The sequence below is a fragment of the Amphiura filiformis genome, chromosome 18, assembly GCF_039555335.1.
Source record: "Amphiura filiformis chromosome 18, Afil_fr2py, whole genome shotgun sequence".
Taxonomy (NCBI): Eukaryota; Metazoa; Echinodermata; class Ophiuroidea; order Amphilepidida; family Amphiuridae; genus Amphiura; species Amphiura filiformis.
The window spans coordinates 40448792-40469529 of NC_092645.1; the positions used below are offsets into that span (position 1 = coordinate 40448792).

At 36.7% G+C, this 20738-nt stretch overlaps 1 protein-coding gene across 1 annotated transcript in view; it reads left to right on the plus strand.

The window, feature by feature from the left end:
• Window positions 1-1513: 1513 nt before the first annotated feature.
• LOC140139151 (sodium-coupled monocarboxylate transporter 1-like) overlaps window positions 1514-20738 on the plus strand; it is a 35770-nt gene continuing 16545 nt past the window's right edge. The window contains exons 1-4 of the mRNA XM_072160932.1: window positions 1514-1593; window positions 16355-16492; window positions 17857-18076; window positions 19113-19230. Of these exons, the coding sequence (XP_072017033.1) occupies window positions 16365-16492; window positions 17857-18076; window positions 19113-19230 (466 nt within the window). The 5' untranslated portion in view covers window positions 1514-1593; window positions 16355-16364. The remainder of the gene's footprint in view (window positions 1594-16354; window positions 16493-17856; window positions 18077-19112; window positions 19231-20738) is intronic.

The following is a 20738-nucleotide window of genomic DNA, read 5'->3' on the forward strand; positions in this document are numbered from 1 at the left end:
AATTGGAAGACAAATATTTAGAAAATACTTACTTGAACCTGCATAGGCCTAAGCTAGATCCTTCTACTTCTACGCAAGTGCTTGTCAAAGCCTGCTCGGCAACTAGACAACACTTATCTCCTCATCACTCTTCAATGAATACGAGCAGCAATCATATAAACAGTATAATGTACAGCCAAAAAGATATAATATTATCCATAACTTCCAAAAAATATTAACGATATAGCGATTGTCTCTTTGTGCCATTTGAATTTCAACTGCCACTGCTGTATGTAATTCTACAGCGTGCATTGGCTGTACATGTTTACGGCAACGGAGGCCAAAAGTTCACTTCCAACACTGGGCAACAGGGGTTAAGAGCAGTTCAAATGTTATAACGGTTTTGTATAGTCTCATCACCCGTGAGCTGCCTACTCATTTCAAAACAAACATCGTCATGATAATAGCTAGCCTATGACTGGGTCATCATTTCAACTCTAAAATCGAGATTATAATATTGCTAGTAGGCCTAGGCATGTGCCTATTTTTTTTTTGGGGGAATCTTTTTGTTTTGCGTTAGTCATTTACACAGGTTATTATTATTATGACGTGAGTTTTAAAATTGTTCAACACATTTAGTATATCACTTTCGACCAGGTAAATGTAGGCCTACAGAACAGGTATAAAGATGAGCCATTGCCGGGGGGGGGGGGGGGCTATGAATTAAGTAATTAATAGGCCTACCCCATTCCAGGCAAAGAAATTTTTAACCCAATTTTGCAATTTAAATTATGCAAATAAAGATCGTCCTATACGTATATAGGCCTATACGGTTCACTGTCGTTGGACCAACGTTTTACCGACTACCCATAAAAGACGTCGTTACTCGACCGTAGGTCCGACTTTTTTCCGACTATGCATGAAAGACGCCGGCTGACTGTTGTTGGCCCGACGTCCTTCCAACTATCTGAAGAAGACGTCGTTACATTGCCGTAGGCCCGACGCCGTTCCGTAGAAGCAAGTGCGACTCCGACGTGTTCCCACCATGTCCAACCCATTGCCAACGTAGGCCCGACGTATCGGTGTTTACTGGGTTATGAGGAAAATTATGAGAATGGAAAATAAGCATTGAAAAGAAGAATCTAGAAAATCTTATGTTTGACTTTGTTTTATTAGGGTTTGTAAATCTAAAAAAAATTATGAGAATTACAAATTTATTGAAAAGTTAGAATCTTTATATTAAGTTTCGTATTTTGTCTTTTACTTTATCCCGCATTATACGGTATATTTATTTATTTATTTATTTATTTATTTATTTATTGGAACATACACTTTTGTTTAGTGTCTCAAATGAGTATGAGGTATTATAGGGTTTGTTTTCAAAACATGTCCGGTTTTTTTCCGACCCTAAATCGTGCCGTATGCCCGTACAAAAGGTGTATCTGCTTTTTTTCTGTTTTTTTTTAAAGGTTTCTTGGTGATTACGCCCTCTGTTATTTTCTTCACGGACTACAAGCTTTATTTAGCAGTTAAATCGACGGCATGCACGCGACGATTGAGGAAGTCAGATATTTTATCATGAAAATTTTGTAATTAAAACATAGAATTTAGACTGTAAGTATGAATTTCTGTGTTAACTAATCTGTCTTGAGTTATTTGGATATAGTGTTAGAAAGCAATGGAAAGAGTTACATGTTCTTTGTGCCTGTACAATTATGTCAAGCATGGCCATCATGGCCAGGCAAAATTTGCATTGCAATGATGAATGATTACATACATCGAATGTACATGTATGGAGCCGGTATATAAACCATCTCCATACAAACAAGGTAATATGAAAGTTCTCCAGAGAGTCCGAACAAAATGTGTAAACGTAAATACAGTCAGATTGTCATCTTATTTTTCTACATCTTACCGCATTCCTTCCCACACAAATGTTGATTTAAGAGGGTCACACGAGTGTTGGAAAGCCACCTGCACTAGACGTTCGCCTTTCGTATCTCTTTCCTTGTTGGAAAGGTATAACGTTGAGGAGATAGGAACATGTACAGAAGATCCGAGACCTACTCTGCCATGTTTGGCTGAGTAACGGTAGGCCTACATGAACACGGTTTTTTGTGCCTATGTAAATTAGTCATTGTGTAAAGCTGTGTTTATACCCAGACTGAATATTGTCGCTAACTACACAAGTTATGTGTGCAATTTTAGAGAATGTTGACCGACAGAGGGTATCAATATAGGTTTACGTGTCGCTTTTGAAAAACAGCGAATCATGCGCATGCTCAGCAGGCAAATACTACGGCGATTTATTACACTGACCATGCGTGCGATTCAGGTTTCTCCAAAAGCGATTGAGTATAAATGCATCTTTAGAAATGACCGGCGATTGTGTGTTCTCAAGTGGGTTTTATCATGTTAATAAGTGACCGCGATCAAGCATTGAAATGCTGTCATTTTTTGTACTGGATCGTTCAAGCATCTCCAACAAATTTTTCAATGTAAGTGCCTCTGGCCCTAGTAGAAGTAAAAACGGATACTATGGCCAGAGTTCTAGGGCTAACCTGCACTATGGATGTAAAATTTTACGGAGTCTAATGAGTTAAAAGACGATGAAAATCTCACCATCTCTCAACAAACACCTTCGTAAATTGTTTATTTATGTCAGCATGTTGACTTCCCATCATGCATCATATTGACCTTGTGCTGTTCATAACTTTGTGGCGCTAGCCTTCGTGGCTATTTGTCACGAACTACAATAGGGCCAGAGCCAAAAATGGTCATCACTCAACCTAAAATTTAGAAATTGTTACAGAAGTGAATTTCTCCTCAGGTTTAATAGACCACTTACCAAAGATTATGAATCGGCAAAAAAAAAGTAAAATTTGCCCGTCGATTTTGGAATACAAGCAATAAAATACACACGTAGCGCCCTCTCGGTGTGGCGGGACGGAATTGTTAAATTTGATGTTACTGCATATTTTAAAAAGATAGGATTTTTTTGTTGATGGTATTATAAAGGTCTTCTGTAGACAATTTCAGCACTAAAAAAAATGTCAGTGGACTTTGCAAAAATAAAGAAATAAATTCAAATATGTGTAAAATTCCGTCCCGCCACATTTTGAGGTGGATTTTTTTATGTTCCGAAAGGGACGAAAAAAAACACAATTAGTCAAAACTTTCCAAAATATCAACTATTATGGTAATAAACATTCCTGAGTACATAAAAATTGAATTCATCAACTTTGCTAGGCTCAAAACCATTTTAACTTCTTCTATTTCAGGCCTTTTGTGGTAGGATGCCAGCAATAATGCTATTTTCAGGGTCTTTGGTGTAAAACACGGCGCCGCCACATTTTGAGATGATTTTTTTAAGTTCAGGAATCTATGAAAAATTTCTTTCTCAGTCAATATTTTGCAATAATTTTTCATTGGAAGTGAAAGAAAAAACAATTTTGTCAGTTTATAGTGAATCAATTGCTTTTTTTCTTGATTTTGACATGGTGGACAAAATTCTGTCCCGCCACATTCCGTCCCGCCACATTGACATGATTTAAAAAAATTAATGAACGTACTATAAAGAAGGGGGTGAATTTCATAATTCCTCCCATAACAAAAGAAGGATAGTTGAAGTTAATACCAATGTTAAAAACAAATGTTTTATCCCAGTACTTTTGATAAAAATTCAACAAATGTACTGTGTTCACAAATACATGAAGTTTATCATTCCGCCCCGCCACATCAATGAATTTGTGTTACCGTGGCAACGTGTTGATTCTTAGGACTATTTTTCTTGTGTGTGAATGTAGTCTGTAACTTACTTATTTATATTAAGAACATAAAGAATCCATAAAATAAACAGGCACAGAGCTACAATTTAAAAGGCCTATCAAAATTCCGTCCCGCCACAAACGGGAATTTTGGCTCTGGCCCAATATCATTACACGCAGTAGCGCTATGTCTCATTTATATTCAGTTGCAATATTTTAAACATGACAGGTTGTTTCTATGAAATAATATATTTTTGTCTACAATACATGTTTAATTTTATTCCTTTTAGTGACTGCACTTATATGATAAATGTATGTAGATCTAGTTCTCTTAGTCGTATTGATATTATGGGTTCTTACGCTCATTTGTGGGTTAGCCTCTTTCGCGTCGTTTAATTCGTTTATATTGGCTACCCGGACTTGGCTAGCGGGATTTCTGAACTGTTAATAACGACTGCGACTCAAGAATAAAAGTTCACAGGTCATTGTAGTTCCGGCGTAAAAATCATGTGCGAATAACGTAAACATGGCTTCTTGAGCTAGTTAATCTGTGTTTGTCGGGATTTCTTTTCATTTTTTCTCCCGTTTACTTAACGCATACTTACTACCAAATGATTAAGACTGCTCCCTAATATGTTGTGACAACATTAAAGCAAAACGAATGAGTGTAAGTATTGTCTGAGGTTAGATATTAGTGAGGTAAGCATATCAAAACAACCAATTCAAAACTCGTATTCATGTATTTTTAATGTACATGCGTGTGTGAGTAAGGATTGTGAAAAGCCGTAACTCACACATACGATGGGTGTATGCAATGATTAAGCCTGCGCTGCGGAACGTCTCTGGTCTCTGTGCATGGTACTATCTATGTCTGTCTGTCTGTCTGTCTGGTTCCATAACAAGCGGCTACGGGACGACAGGTAACCTTGTCAATCAAACACTCAAGCTATTGTTCTTTCTCTGAGCTTCTCCGTGCCTGTGACCGTTATCCACTCAATTACATCGATCAGAAGTCGGGGCACGATGCATTGATACAATAAATAATAACAGAAAAACGAAAGAAAACAGAAACACTGTCACTGAAATACATCATCATGATCATAGGCCTAGATCTATTTAAGTTGAAAAAGTAAAATATTACAGGTCTATAATGAAATGAATTGTGTATAATAGAAAAACGGTATATAGACAAAATAAAATACATGTAACTTTTTTGTAAGCCAATTATAATTACGTAATGAAAAAAGGAAATATAGGAATGAATTGAGAAAGAAAGTAAATATTTCGAATGAATAAAGAAATATGAAGAAAAAATGTATAAGGAAAGGATCAGGAGGAAAGGAATACTATGAAATCAAGAAAGAAATAAAAATCATAAGGAGAAAAGAAATTTTTCTATGACTCGGTCATCCATTCATCTGACCGTCGGACGGAGCCTCACGGAGGTCAACATCAGTTGCTACTTCCGGTCAGATGACCCAATTTCCCGCTACCAACCAAAACATCAGTCGGCATTGAAGACCAGTGGATGCTGGTCGCAGGCCACCAACCTCCACAATGTAAGTCGTGAGAACTTTGTTAAATTTGTACTTTCTTGATGAGAAAAGAAATATATTTTTGAAGAAATAGACAGAAAGACGACAAGAACAGAAATAGAAAATGGGTGTTTCCACAGTAATGAGACTCCTTTTGGTTATTTTGCCCTAATCTTTTTTTCCTATTTACTTTCAGATTTTAATTATGGCCATTGTTAATCTTCATGAGTAAGGAGATAGCGAGCAAAAATCAATATCCTACCTCAATTTTGAAAAATTTGTCCATGTAAACCCTATGGGGAAAATAAGTAACGGTTGTAACATATTTGTTGTATTGACAGTTCTTGACGCACAAGAGGACGAAATATGAATAAAAGACTGAGTGTTGAAAAATTGACTATGTATGGTCTTTGGTTTAATTTTCTTAGGTTAGCGCCATTGATTGCTTCATAATAAACCAGGTGCAGGCACTGTTTGATCCATACCATGGCTAGGAGATGGGTTACAAATGTCGTAACGGTTGTAACGCACGCCAATGTTACAACCGTTATAATTTTAGACAAAATGTCATGAAACTAAAAAATTGAACAATATTTCATTTTTTTTTTCATATTATCCAAGGTGTCATAATAAAGTTGGTAATGAAAATTATGAAATACTCACTTCTATGTAAATATATAGTTCAGGAGATCTCTTGACGCACAAAAATGGCATATTTTTGTGCGTCAATGGTTGACGCACATGTCAAAATGACATATAACTTACAAATGAACCAAATAATCACAGTAAGGTTTTGTCTTAACATTGTCATAGTTCCTCTTATTATAACAAACCTGGATAAAACGATGAAATATCATTCATTGTTAATGTTTCATAACATTTAATGTTGTAACGGTTGTAACATTTTAACGGTTGTAACATTGACGACATTGCAACCTTATGACTTTGTACCCACATCCTAACCCTGATGATATGGATCACAGAGTACGTACACTTGGTTTGTATTGAAGGAATCAATAATGTTAACCTAGGAAAACCATAGCACAGGCCATACAGGTCAACTTTTCAAAATACAACCTTTTATCTGTTGTGCGTCAAAAGTCACATGTTACAACCGTTATTGTGTTACAACCGTTATTTTTCCCCATAGGGTTTATGTGGACAAAATTATCAAAATGTAGGTAAGGCATTGAATTTTTGCTTGCTATCTCCTTACGTATAAAGATTAACAATGGCCTAAATTAAACTATGAAAATAAATAAGGAACAAAAATTAGGGCAATAAAACCTAGGGGGTCTCATTACTGTGGAAACACCCAAATCTAAATTAAAATAAAGAAAAATAATTAAAGAATTACATTTGTACTAGTGGAATGCAAATGAAAAAGGAAGAAAAAAACATTTAAATTAAAGTAAACAAATAAGGCATATGCGTACAAAGAAATGAATAGGGCCTAAAGAGAAAAAGATAAAAGCAAATTAAAGAGAAGAAAATAAGACGAATTAAATCATGAAAAATCAAATATTAAGAATGACAAGAACTACATATTTTGATGAGAAGAATAAAGAAAATGAAAGAGAGAAAGAAGAAAATTAAGTGTGGGCCTAACAAAAAGAAAAAAAAAAAAAAAAATCAAATGATGAGAAATTAAGTAAAGAAAGAACAATTCACAATCAGAATATTTTTTATTATTAATATTTAGCGGATATTGGATTAGATTGATCCTGATAGTGGTCAACAAATTTACTGCGTGACAACAATAGCTGACCGGAAGGTTACCTGTCGTCCCGTAGCCGCTTGTGTTCCGTACAGTAGGTAGGCCTACAATGTATGCCAGGTGAATTCAAATTTGCCATCAAACTGCATCATTTTATATATCAAATTAAAGCCCTTGAGTAAAGAAAGCCAAAACTGAAAACCTTTTTTTCATAGCACTTTCCGTAGCAAAGTTACATCAAAGATTGACTTTCATCAAAAAGATTCTGCTACTGCTAGCAAAATTCCCCCCAAAAGCATTTCGGTGGTGTTTCTAGATCTTAGTCTCATGTTGATAGCAGCTTTTTTAATGGAACTACCATCAAAATCCCTCTAAAATTCCATACATGTGCGAGTGACTTACTTATCACGATAAAAAAATCATGGTTAAGTGAAGTATAGATAACATAAAATTATGTTTTAGGTTTCCTTGACCGGCCAGTTCTTTTATATTTCTATGGTAAATATATATGTATTGTGTACTAGGCGAATTTGGCTAACTAGCAAATGTGTTAAGGTTTGCCTGGCATACCTAGTTGGTAAGCAGTATGAATAATTCCGTGTGAACATGTGAATTGAGACGTCAGAGCAGGTCAAAGTACTATGTTAGCTCTTTTAAACTAATAATTAGTTGAGGGACATAACTAAGGCTACTCACAATAGCCGGGTAATCGATCTTGGTTGTGCGTGATTAAGCTTGTATACCCCATTGAGGTCAATGGTCATCGACTTTTATACTGCCTACAGTGAGTGCAGCTGTACTACACGCTGCACGCTGTAGTCCATAACAGGACCAACGCAATATAAAATGGTCAAATTTTGAGTTCAAAGCGCACGGCCAATTTTCAAAGCGCATTCTAGCGACTATCATATCTGTTCAACACGTATTTCCAAGTTTATGAGACCAAATCTGGTTTCTTGAGAAAAAAATCATGACGGGAGATATTCATCATTTTCTAACCCGGTACCAGAAGATTTTCGTCTGATATCAAAATCGTGCATAGCAATTCACGTGTATCGATCCCGTGTATTCATTTTAGTGTCCCTTCTGCACCAAATAATTATTAGCCAGGCGGTGTCGGTGTGCGTCCCGTATCCTACTATCACTCAAACAAGGAAATCTCTTTACGTATTCACTCACCTTGCGATCCTACATCATCAGTTGAAATAAACATTTTAGTTTACAAAAACAACTTAGTCATTCCTCAAAACTACGATTTCAAAAGAATGCACGAGTCGAGTTCAGTTGACCAAAATGGTAGCTCCTGCCTCCTGGTCACCTCAGATATGACGTCAGTATCAAGCTGCTTATTAAATATTCATGAAACCGACCATGTGGTCACAATCGGTGGATCGGATTGGTTGGAATTAATGCCACATGCTTGACCTTACAGGGGTCAGAGATATGCATATTCATTATTGAATGGCTGCTAGTGCTAGCTAAACAGCGATGCGGATATAGTATTCATCACCGGGACTGAGAAATGCGACATTTTCAATGTTTGTACCAAGGAATTTCAGACACGGAGACTTCTACAAATTTGTTCATTGGTAACCAAAGGGTTGGGGATCGCATTTTTAACTGAATGTTTCGGAATTGAGGTCGGCAAAAAAGTGCACCATTTCGAGGACTGTAATTGGTGTAGATGTCACATTTTGAACAGTGAGCGATAAGTGACCAATTTGGCTTTCAGCACAAGTGTTTGGCCTTACTCTATAGGCTCTGTACTCTCAGTCTATATTACATCCCAAGACTTGCGTAATCAATACGTACAATGATGTACGGAAACACATTTTTGTGCACAAAATTTTTAGGCCGATAACAAAATGTATATTTTGTACAGTTGTACAGCTTATCGTTTCTACCCTATGACGTGTAATTTTAAGTTACCTGTTATCAAAGTATCTGCAAAAAACTGGTCATCGTAAGCATTTTTGATGCAGAAAACTAAGGATATTCACGCAGGGACAGGCCGAAAACCTTACCTCGATCGTAAAATCCAGCTGATGCATGTCATAAATAATTCATTAAATTCATAAATTCAGTGATTGTGTCCATGTATTGCAGGGCTGTCAACTCTCACGCATTGGCCCTGAGTCTCATGCATTGGGTCACTTTCTCACGGTCTCACGCCAAGGTAGTATAATCTCACGCCTAGGTAGTAAACAGCGCTGTGGCTCAAATAATCATGGTACAAAATGAACATTGGATTCGGCAAATCCCGGTATGCCTCTGTCTCACGCCAAGTTGACAGCCCCGATGTATTGTTCCTGCACCTGCGAAAGCAGTTGTCAAGCTGAATTTATACTCGATCGTTGGATTACCATGTGAATTCACCTCTCGAAAACCTCTACGAGGTTGTTAAGCATCGATCACGCTGACTGGCTTAGCAATAGTCAAAGTAGTTTCGTAAACCAATCAGGTTAGACATACTTTAATGGCGGGGTCACATAGGTGTCACATTATTTAATACAGAAAAAAGGCTGTCGCGTTTTAGCAACCAATCACAAAATGGGTTATATAGCGCCCGTCAGAAATTTTGCACATGGCCATGCATTTTGAGTTGGGCCGGTAATGTGTTACATGTTTTCGCGAGATGAAAATTGCATGTTTTTTCGTTTAGGTTTAGATATATGAATATATTTCACATTATTATACCCAACATATATTTTTAAAAAGGATACATTTTCTGGCTGCAAATGAACCAAGGAATCCAAAAATGCACTTTAAAATGACACAGCGTGTAACACTAAGGAGTTATGAAACTGAAAATACCAAATATTTTCGGGAAAAAATGTAAAATTTGACAAATTAAAAAAGAAAGTTAGCTTCACCCCACATATTTAAAAGTTCCATATTTGAATTCCTCTCAGTCGGAGCTTTAAATATATATAACATCATAGGGTTCAATAAAATTAAAATGATTTTGCGCCAGCCTCTTTCAAGGCATATTTTCCCGTTGACTTCAATGTGTAACCTCAATGGAAAATAAAAATGCAAAATTGCTTCTCAAAGCAAATTAAATTACCTGGAATATGATTGTATGGTGTTATGCAGTTTTAAAGTGAATTGTAAAAATGTGAAAAAAGAAATGGACTTCTTGCATCATATGACCCCTGGGGGATCACTTTTATTAAATTTGCTCCTCCTGATCCTCCTCCTCCTGATCCTCCTCCACCCCGCACATTATGCTAATTAGATGCAAATTATTCAAATGTTAATAACTTTTTACAACTTTTTTAAGGTTTACTGTATTGGTCTCATCACAAGCTTTAATTTGACACCAAATTTAACTACATAGGCTGCATATTAACTGAGAAAATTAAAAAGATGAACCCTAAAATGCCGCGCGCATATCATCTCCACCTATTTACTGGCCCAACTCAAAAGGCATGGCCACATATGTGTCCATGACGTCATGCCCCAGTGCCATGACTGCCCACGAGGCTTCGCTTTTCTGCAAAAGCGAGCGAGTGGTATAAAGTCAGTTTCACACCTGTGATTTATGAAGTGCATCCACAGTGCATTTGACAGTTAAATGTGAAATTTGCGATTCTCAGCAACTGGGTTCCATGAAATTGATGATTGATTATGTAAGTTATTCTGCAGGATCGGTAATAATTAACATTTGTTTTATTTTGTGAGTAGTGCAAGTTGAAGTTAGTGAGTTTGTGGTTTTATGTTATGTGCAAGAGTGTTTTCAGGAAGCGTAAATTGGCAGGCTGTCATGCTAAACTGTCCACCTTATACATGTATAGGCCTATATTAGTTTTGCGATTAGCTGGACACATCACACGTGAAGTGTGATGTGTCCAGACTGGATATACATAGATCACCACATGAATTCGCCTCTCGAAAACCTCTATGTCTACGAGGTTGTTAAGCATCGAGCACGCTGACTGGCTTAGCAATTATCAAAGTAGTTTTGTAAACCAATCCGGTTAAAGACATACTTTACTGGCGGAGTCACATGGAGGTCACATATACATAGATGTACATTGTAGTTGTAGTAACTACAAATTTAGAACGTTTGCGGACTTGTTCTCAAGTTGTAGATACTCCCGTAGGGTGCCTCCAGGGTTTTATTTTAGCAAGTTTGCATAGTATAATTAAAAATACTCACTTTCGAAACATGTACAGTACATGTGGATTTATGAGGCTTTGATTTTCTGCAAAAGCGAGCGAGTGGTATAAAGTCAGTTTCACACCTGATCATGTTTTTTTGAGGTGGGCACCCAAAAAAGGTGGAGCTGTCACATTTTCCAAAAAAAATTGTCTTCTTCTTCATATATTTTTGCTAAAATCCATCATGAAGAAATGGTTTTGGTCTTAATTAAGCTAATTAGCCAGGGGTGGAGCCAGTAGAGGAGGAGCTGGTAGAGGAGGAGCTCTGTGTAAATCCAATGAGAAGTTGGTATTCAATAATAAAATTTATGCACTTTGTTGCCTAGTAGAAGTAAAAATGCAATTTGCATAATTTTAATCTTATTTTTTTTAACTTTCTATAACTATAATTGCCTACCTGTATCTTTCTAACATAAAGTAATTTTGTACAAGAAACTTTCCCAGGAAGGCAGTCATTCCAAAAGAAATTGTTTTGTATGTTAGGATTAACTTGCAAACATACATAATGCAGATCTGAAATTCTGCAAAGCAGCAAAACTTCTTATTTAATCCTGTTGATGACTATGATATCATACATCCGGGGGCACTCCAACTTTGGAGGTGATGCGTATGTAGGGCTGTTAAGACCCCGAACACATGCTCTGTCACCGAAGACCCCTATTTTTCTATTTGATCTGTCACCCAAAGACCCTTACAAGTTCAATTTGAACAGAAACTTTAATTTATCACTGATTTTTTTACTTATGTTGAAAAAACAAAGAAATTTGAAGCCATTTAGAACTAAAAATTCTATTTTCGAGGTTTCTGTGGCACTGTTTTGGCTCTCACCGAAGATTCCATTTAAAAAAAGGTCATGTTCTCACCCAATGACCCCATATTTTTTACATTTTGCTCTCACCGAATGCCAAAAATCATGTTCTCACCCATGACCCCATATTTTTTACATTTTGCTCTCACCGAATGCCCCTTAGTGCGAAAGTGCCAGCCCTACACCTATATCCATTTCAAATTGAATTAATTTCACAAAATTTAGCGCTGTTTTTTGAATGGAGCATTTTAACACTTGCGCAACTTGAGCACCGTCAGATCTGCCAACATTTGAATCTTGAAAAAAGGGAGATTTCCTGTTGCAATCAGGGAGATTTGTCAAAATGTGTACATCTTAATAGATGAAGCCATTTCCTTTTCAGGGAGATGACCAAAAATTAAGGGTTCTGAAGGTTTAAAAGTAGGGGGTCTCCTGCGAAAAAAGGGAGAGTTGGGAACCATATTATTTCTGAAAGCTTTTGATGTGGGGAATGCAAGAATGGAGTCTATTTTGATACAAGGGTAAGGCATTTTTAAAATAGGACCACTTGATCTTTGGTAATTAAAAATTTTTTTCCCTCTTTAACTTCATATTTCTTAGGACTACCCCTACATCCGAAATAACTGCTTTTTTGGATTCCTCATGAAATTTCCTCTAAGAATATGTATACGTTGCATACATGTACATTGTATAGTAGCATGTACAGGTACCGGTACTGAAATAATTAATTCTAAACAAAAAATGTGCGATTTCCCAAAAATATGCAATGTCCGGCAAAAATAGGAAAGTCAGTATGCATGGCACTAGACTAATTCCAGTACCGGTATACTGAGTTACAGGGCTCTATATTGACATCTGTTCCACAAATAAGAAACATCACAATATGTGGGCTCATTTCAATACGAAAAGGTCAATTGCCATAAAATGTGTATTACATTGCAAATGTCAAAAAATCAAAATTATTTGATATCAGACGGACATTCTTCATATTCAGAATGCAATTTGATATGTCTGATGTGCTCCAATGTCCCACAATAAATACTGTCCAAACGTTCATACCCCATCCCTTAACTATTTCTTAATTTAAATTGTAAAGAAATAGTTAAGAAAAAGTCAAGAAAATGTCTGAATCTGAACTAAATCTTGACAAATGAACTTCGTAGTGTTCTGTGTATACTCTCAGTCATCTGGGAAATTACCCTCAACATCAGTGCCCAGGGGGGTCACTCCCATTGTGGCCTGTACACCATCCGCGATAATCAACTTTTGAAAAGCATTCTAAACATGGATATAACCCTTGGCTAAAACGATACCCTAAACAGGTAACACGCGCCTGTTTTCACAACCTAAACAGGGATTTTATTCCTTGCATCAAATTTCATACCCTAAATATTTTATTTCCGCGTATTAGCAATTGCAATTTTGCTACCCTTTTTTCCAATTTTTGATGTTTTTGACACCCTAAACATGATACGCGCGTATCGTGCCTACCCACAAAAAACTACCCTTTTTACTTGTTTTTACATGTTGCATACATGTACATTGTATAGTAGCATGTACAGGTACCGGTACTGAAATAATTAATTCTAAACAAAAATGTGCGATTTCCCAAAAATATGCAATGTCCGGCAAAAATAGGAAAGTCAGTATGCATGGCACTAGACTAATTCCAGTACCGGTATACTGAGTTACAGGGCTCTATATTGACATCTGTTCCACAAATAAGAAACATCACAATATGTGGGCTCATTTCAATACGAAAGGTCAATTGCCATAAAATGTGTATTACATTGCAAATGTCAAAAAATCAAAATTATTTAATATCAGACGGACATTCTTCATATTCAGAATGCAATTTGATATGTCTGATGTGCTCCAATGTCCCACAATAAATACTGTCCAAACGTTCATACCCCATCCCTTAACTATTTCTTAATTTAAATTGTAAAGAAATAGTTAAGAAAAAGTCAAGAAAATGTCTGAATCTGAACTAAATCTTGACAAATGAACTTCGTAGTGTTCTGTGTATACTCTCAGTCATCTGGGAAATTACCCTCAACATCAGTGCCCAGGGGGGTCACTCCCATTGTGGCCTGTACACCATCCGCGATAATCAACTTTTGAAAAGCACCCTAAACATGGATTTAACCCTTGGCTAAAACGATACCCTAAACAGGTAACACGCGCCTGTTTTCACAACCTAAACAGGGATTTTATTCCTTGCATCAAATTTCATACCCTAAATATTTTATTTCCGCAGATTAGCAATTGCAATTTTGCTACCTTTTTTTCCAATTTTTCATGTTTTTGACACCCTAAACATGATACGCGCGTATCGTGCCTACCCACAAAAAACTACCCTTTTTACTTGTTTTTATTATTGCGGATGATGTACAGGTCACAATGGGAGTGACCCCCCCCCCCTGGGCGTCAGTGATAACATCTAACCAAAAAGTGAGTTTTAATCACAACTTATTGTTTACAAATTACCAGGGCTCGAAATACGAAGAGTTCTCGCTTCTAAAACCCTCCAAAATAAGCGAGGACCCTCAACTTTCATCTTAAGGGTTCCTAGGACCCACAACAAATATTTGAGCACTGAGCAGGCACAGTGCATTATGTACTCCTTTTGTTGTTCCATACTTATTTTAGCCAAAAAACATCCCAATTTCACCAAGACTTCATTAATTTAACCCAGGGACTGTCTTTTGGAATTTGTAGGAGATCATTAAATAGCTCTTCTGGAACCTTCAAGGAGAGCTGTTTAGAGCATTTACAATGGAATGTAGGAGAAAATGCTCAACTACATGTACACATTGTAAGGAGAGCTAAAAATCACTCTCTTATATCAGATTTAAGGAGAGCAGTATAGAGTGATTGCTCTCATACTCCTTAAAAGGCAGTCCCTATACATGTATATCTATACCTGGTGTGAAATAATTGTTTAAAACATGAAAGTTCTGGTGAAGTTGTTTACATTTTGTAACCTGTTCTAAACAATAATACAAATTGTAATTAAAACCAGGAAAAAGTGTCATGTTATTTTTGGACCCTTGAAGGGGTAGGGGTCCAAAAGACCCCTTTGATTTTTTTTCTTATTTCGAATTAAGCCTGCCAATTACCATCATATTTTGTGGTAAACTTGCAGTTTTTTAATATTTTATGTTGCAAAATATAAACACATGGATGGACTGGACTGACCCTGACCTGGAGCTTTATGGCAAAACAAACTTTTTAGGCTTTAGTTCAACAATATATAATATTTTATGTGGCAAAATATAAACACACACACAAAAAGTAAACCCACGGACTGGACTGACCCTGACCTGGAGCTTTAAGGGCAATTTACTAACTTTTAGGCTTTAGTTCAACAAAGACACCTATTAAAATTGGGCTACTAAATAGCTGGCATATGGCAACCCTGGAGTTTGATAGGAATGTACTTCCTTCTAAGTTGCTGAATAAAACTGACAATAAGATTACATGGTTGATCCAGTTTCATGGTTGAACCTATCCAAATGATTCCATGAGATCAATCTACAGACTTCCACAAACCACCTACAATAGTATACAAATGTAGGCCTACAATGCTTGACAGGTGAGTCATTTCATGGACTGGAAGCTCAACAAAGAGACATGTAGTGTACATTGGGCTGTTCAATTTAAAATCCACACTACCCCCTGTGGAAGATTTTAGAAATATATCACTATAGGGGAGTATGAATTTCAAATGGAATTAGCACATGAACCATCTACATGTATTTGAAACTCATGCCCCTCCCTCTGTGGGAGATTCAGGTTGAATATTTCTCATTGTTCATTCTATTTGAAATTTATATGTCCCCTGTGGAACATTTACAAAATCTTCCACAGGGGTAGGCTTCCACAGGGGTAGTGTTAATTTCAAATTGAATAGCCATTTACAATGTACATGTAGAGAGTATAATTGGCTGTAGATATGAATCAAAACTTCTTTTTTTTTTGCAAAAATATTATTGCAAAAATATTATTTGTTCATAAAATATGTACCATGAAAGGCAGGAGTAGTACTAAAAATAGAAATCTGTTCATAAAAAATTTAAGAAAACAAATTGCTTGCCAACTTCTATTCCATGAGACCATTGTTTTTCTTTTTCATTTGGGAATAATTTAAGAACTATTATTTTGGATGAAACATTCCAAACAATGTAATTAGGTGTATAGGTCATTCCATGCCAACTCAGCAAGGGGTGTACACCATACTTTATGGATTTTTATTCTCTCAGTTTGGGTATGGATAGATATCAACAGGAAATGAAAAACCTGAAAATTTGAGCCTCTAACTCGCGTTTCAAGAAAATTTTGCAGAAATTGTGATTTTGTTACTCCTTTTGTGTTCCCACAGACTCATTAAAATGGACAACTCGGATGTATACCCACTTGGTACATGGGACTACATTGTATTCTCAGTATTCTTGGCAGTTAGTGCAGGAACTGGACTCTACCATGGGTTTGCTAAAGGGGGACAACAGACAACACAGAGGTAAGTGTTTCCTGGGGGACAAGGGGTGGAGGAGATCCATGGGGATAAGGGGTAGAGGAGCTTGGGGGTTCTTTAGCAGTTAGTGCAGGGACTAGACTCGACCATGGGTTTGCTAAAGGGGGACAACAAACAACACAAAGTTAAGAAGTATCCATGTGTTTCCTGGCAGACAAGGGGTGGAGAAGATGGGGATAAGGGGTAGAGGAGGGTTTTTTTTAGCAGGTAGTGCAGGAACAGGACTCTACCATGGGTGTGCTAGGGGCACAACAAACAACACAAAGTTAAGTGTTTCCTGGAGGACAAAGGGTAGAGGAAGGGGAAAGGGGTCGAGGAGGGAGTTGTTGGCAGTTAGTGCAGGAACTGGACTATACCATAGGTGTGCTAAAGGGGGACAACAAACAACACATCTAAGAAGTAAGTAGTGTTTCCTGGGGGACAAGGGGTGGTGGAGATGGGATAGGCAAGGGAGGGGGTCTTGGCAATATGTATAGGTACTAGACTCCACCATGGGTTTGCTAAAGGGGCCGACAACAAACAACACAAGAGGGGCTGAAGAGATGGGGATAAGTTGTCGAGGAGGGGGTTCTTGGCTGTATATTTGCATGGGTGGTTAATAATATCACATTCTGCTTGTTGTATAATCACTTGTAGGGGCGTGGGTTGGAATAATGGAACGAATATGCTACATGTAGTAATGACCTTTTTCAATTTTCATTGGGCTATTCAAGTTGAAATCCATATAACTCCTTAATCATCCACACAGGGAATGTAAATTTCAAATGGTGTTACCTGAATAGGCGACTTTTTAAAATCAACACCACCTGTAGTCCTGTGTGGAAGATTAAGGTCATGTCTTCCATGGGGAATGTAAATTTCAAATGGTGTTACCTGAATAGGCGACTTTTTAAAATCAACACCACCTGCTGTAGTCCTGTGTGGAAGATTAAGGTCATGTCTTCCATGGGGAATGTAAATTTCAAATGGTGTTACCTGAATAGGCGACTTTTTAAAATCAACACCACCTGTAGTCCTGTGTGGAAGATTAAGGTCATGTCTTCCATGGGGAATGTGAATTTCAAATGGTGTTACCTGAATAGGTGACTTTTTAAAATCAACACCACCTGTAGTCCTGTGTGGAAGATTAAGGTCATGTCTTCCATGGGAAATGTGAATTTCAATTACATGAATAGGTGACTTTTTAAAATCTACACCTCCTGTGTGAGATTAAGGTCATGCCTTCCATGGGGTGTATGGATTTCAATTGGAATAGCCCATTTTGTCATTTACTTGCTCGATCCTACCAGCAGAGATTTGTACTATGATGTTAATATTTTTCACTTCCAATTTTTTTTTTTACGATTTAGCTTCCTCCTAGCAGACAGAAGTGTATTCAGTCTTCCGGTAGCAATGACGCTCCTCGCATCCTTCATCTCGCCCATCACGTTGCTTGGTATCCCAGCCGAGATCTACACATATGGTGGCCTATACTTGGACTTCTTATTCAGCCAGTGTTTACTCTACCCATCTATTGTATTCATATTTGTTCCAGTATTCTATGGGTTGAAGATCACAAGTGCATATGAGGTGAGGTATTTAAAAGCAATATTCGGCTGTTCCATTAAAAATTCACACTACCCCTAGTGGAAGATTTTGGAAATATCTTCTGTATGAATTTCAATTGGAATTAGCACATTAACCAAAATCAGCCATCATTTATATGTACTTTGTTAAAATAAATCATAGACAGTAACACCATGGCTGTTGAAAGAAAAACTTATTTGAAACTCACCCTCCCTCTGTGGAAGATTCAGGTTGCATCTTTCTCAGAGGGTGTATGCAATTCAAATGGAGGTGATTAGGCATGTTCATAAAATGTTGAAATTTAATGATTGTTTTCATTGAAAAGAGAACCATTTAACTGAAAAAAATGAGGGGGTGGGATACTAAAAAAGGTATGGGGATGTGCTGCTCCAATGGGTTGCTCTCTTGCAAAAAGATTCTTAGACATGGGTCCATATCAGGGATGTAAGTTTTCTGTATTTTTACAGAATTCTGTAATTTTGTAGTCCAGATTTACGCAATTTCTTTTATTTTCAGCCCATTTTGGGCTTTTTAGCCCGAATTTACGCGTTTTTTTCCGTATTTTCCGTATTTTTTCTTCAGGGTTACTTACATCCCTGCCATATTTTTTGCTGGAAAATCCTTAGACATTGGTCCATTTTTGAGCTTGATGAGTAAATCTTGATCTTGAAAATGGGTCTATATTTCAAAATAAAATCCTTGGAGAAAATCCTTAGAAATGGGTACCTTTCCACGGTAAAATGGCCCTTGGAAATGGGTAAGGGTTTCAAGTCTGGAGCCTCACACCCCCATCCAAACAATATCAAAGTAACACCCCCACCCTCACCACCCCAGGGGGTCAATCATGTCTGTAGGCCAACAATTGCCAATGATATGAGCAAAATGTTGTGTCCCAGCATTATCAATGCTTCCTATGTATTCACATGTGTGTATGTATTTTATGGCTTGATTTTAAGGGGGGTGTTAATGAGCTCATCACCAAACATAAGGCTTTATTTGTACCATAAATTATCTTTGTGTACATATCTTTTCTTTTCAGTATTTGGACCAAAGGTTTGATGTTGTGATCCGTATAATTGGAGCCAGCATCTTCATATTTCAGACATCATTTTACATTGCTATTGTGGCCTACTCACCGGCACTTGCAATTGAAGCAGGTAAATATGACCCATTCCCACAAAACCTGGAACAAGTCCCCAGACATGTTTGTGAGTTACACATAGGCTTCTAGAGGTGACATTCCCATAAAAAATTCAAATTTTGAAATTCTTAATTTCATCTTAATGGTATTTGACTGTGGAATTAGTTGGACTTCCAAATCCTTGAAAGTACTGATTAAAAAAGAGGATTATTTTCAATAATTAATGGTTGAATTAGAATAATCCCTATTCAATCTAGTGTAAAAAGCAGAAACTAATTGGCCCTTATCAGAATAGCATATAATCAAGGTATCATTTATAAAATTATCGATATCTTGAAAAGTATTACTGCTGTTTGTATAATTTTGGTATCATGTGAAAGCTTTAAAAAAATCATGAAATCTCAAAAAAGACTTGCTTGTTCCTGGTTTTGTCAGAGTGGGTCACAAATAAGTTTGCCTTTTTGTTATGATTTTCATGTTGATGTTGTCATTTTCTGACATTTCATATCGCCATCTGCACCACATGTATATTGTCATCTGAAAAGGCTGCCTTGTGTGATTTTTTTAAAATTACCATCAAATTGGGGTGTGATGCACTGTAAAATTAGCTTTGAATGTTAATTTTGAGGTATTATCACAATATTACAATAGGCATTTTTGGGTAATATACATTTGTAGTACCGGGTACCCGACACATTTTTCGGGTGGGTAGACGAAAAAATGAAAAAAAAAATTGAATACAAATTCAATGCATTTTGAAATCATTAATAGAGAATGGTCACATGAACACAAATTATCACTTTGTATATTAAAACACTAACAATTTTTTTTTTTTTTTTTGGTAGATCAACTATGAATAATCCTAGCATTTAGCTCTAAGGTCCAGAGACATTCCAAACCTGAAAAAATAAATAAATGCCTGCCTTATTACAATCTCATGTCCATTCATGAAAAATAGAAGCATGCTGAAATATAAAATAACAATATGATGAAATACAGCAATAGTTTTGAGCTGCAACAGCATGTGACGCAGACAACAAATATTATCCTGGTAATGCGGTCTATACACAATCAATATCATAGACCCTAGATATCTGCCATTGTGCACTGTACACAGGCACATTAATAGTTATTTTCATTTTATTGTTCAGCCACCAAGAAAATCAAACTAGATTAGATCTCTTCAATAATATTGAAGAGAAATATTATTTTGTATTCAATCCTGCATCTACATGTAGGGACCCCAATATTGATCAATCAAATTGATCGTGTATGGGCTGCATAACACAAAAGCATGAAAGTGCGTGCCAGAATTTAGTTATTGTGATTTTGATATATGTGATGCGATCAAGTAAAATCAGTCGGAACTCGGAAATATTGATTTTGTGATATAGCCAAATAAAGGAAATATTTCCTTTTGTTTCTTCTTGTTTTGGAAACTCTTTTATTGCTCATATCTTTAGAACTGGTTGTTCAATTTCAATGGGGTTTTCTGCAAAATCCAGCTTTGTAAATGTTTTTTAC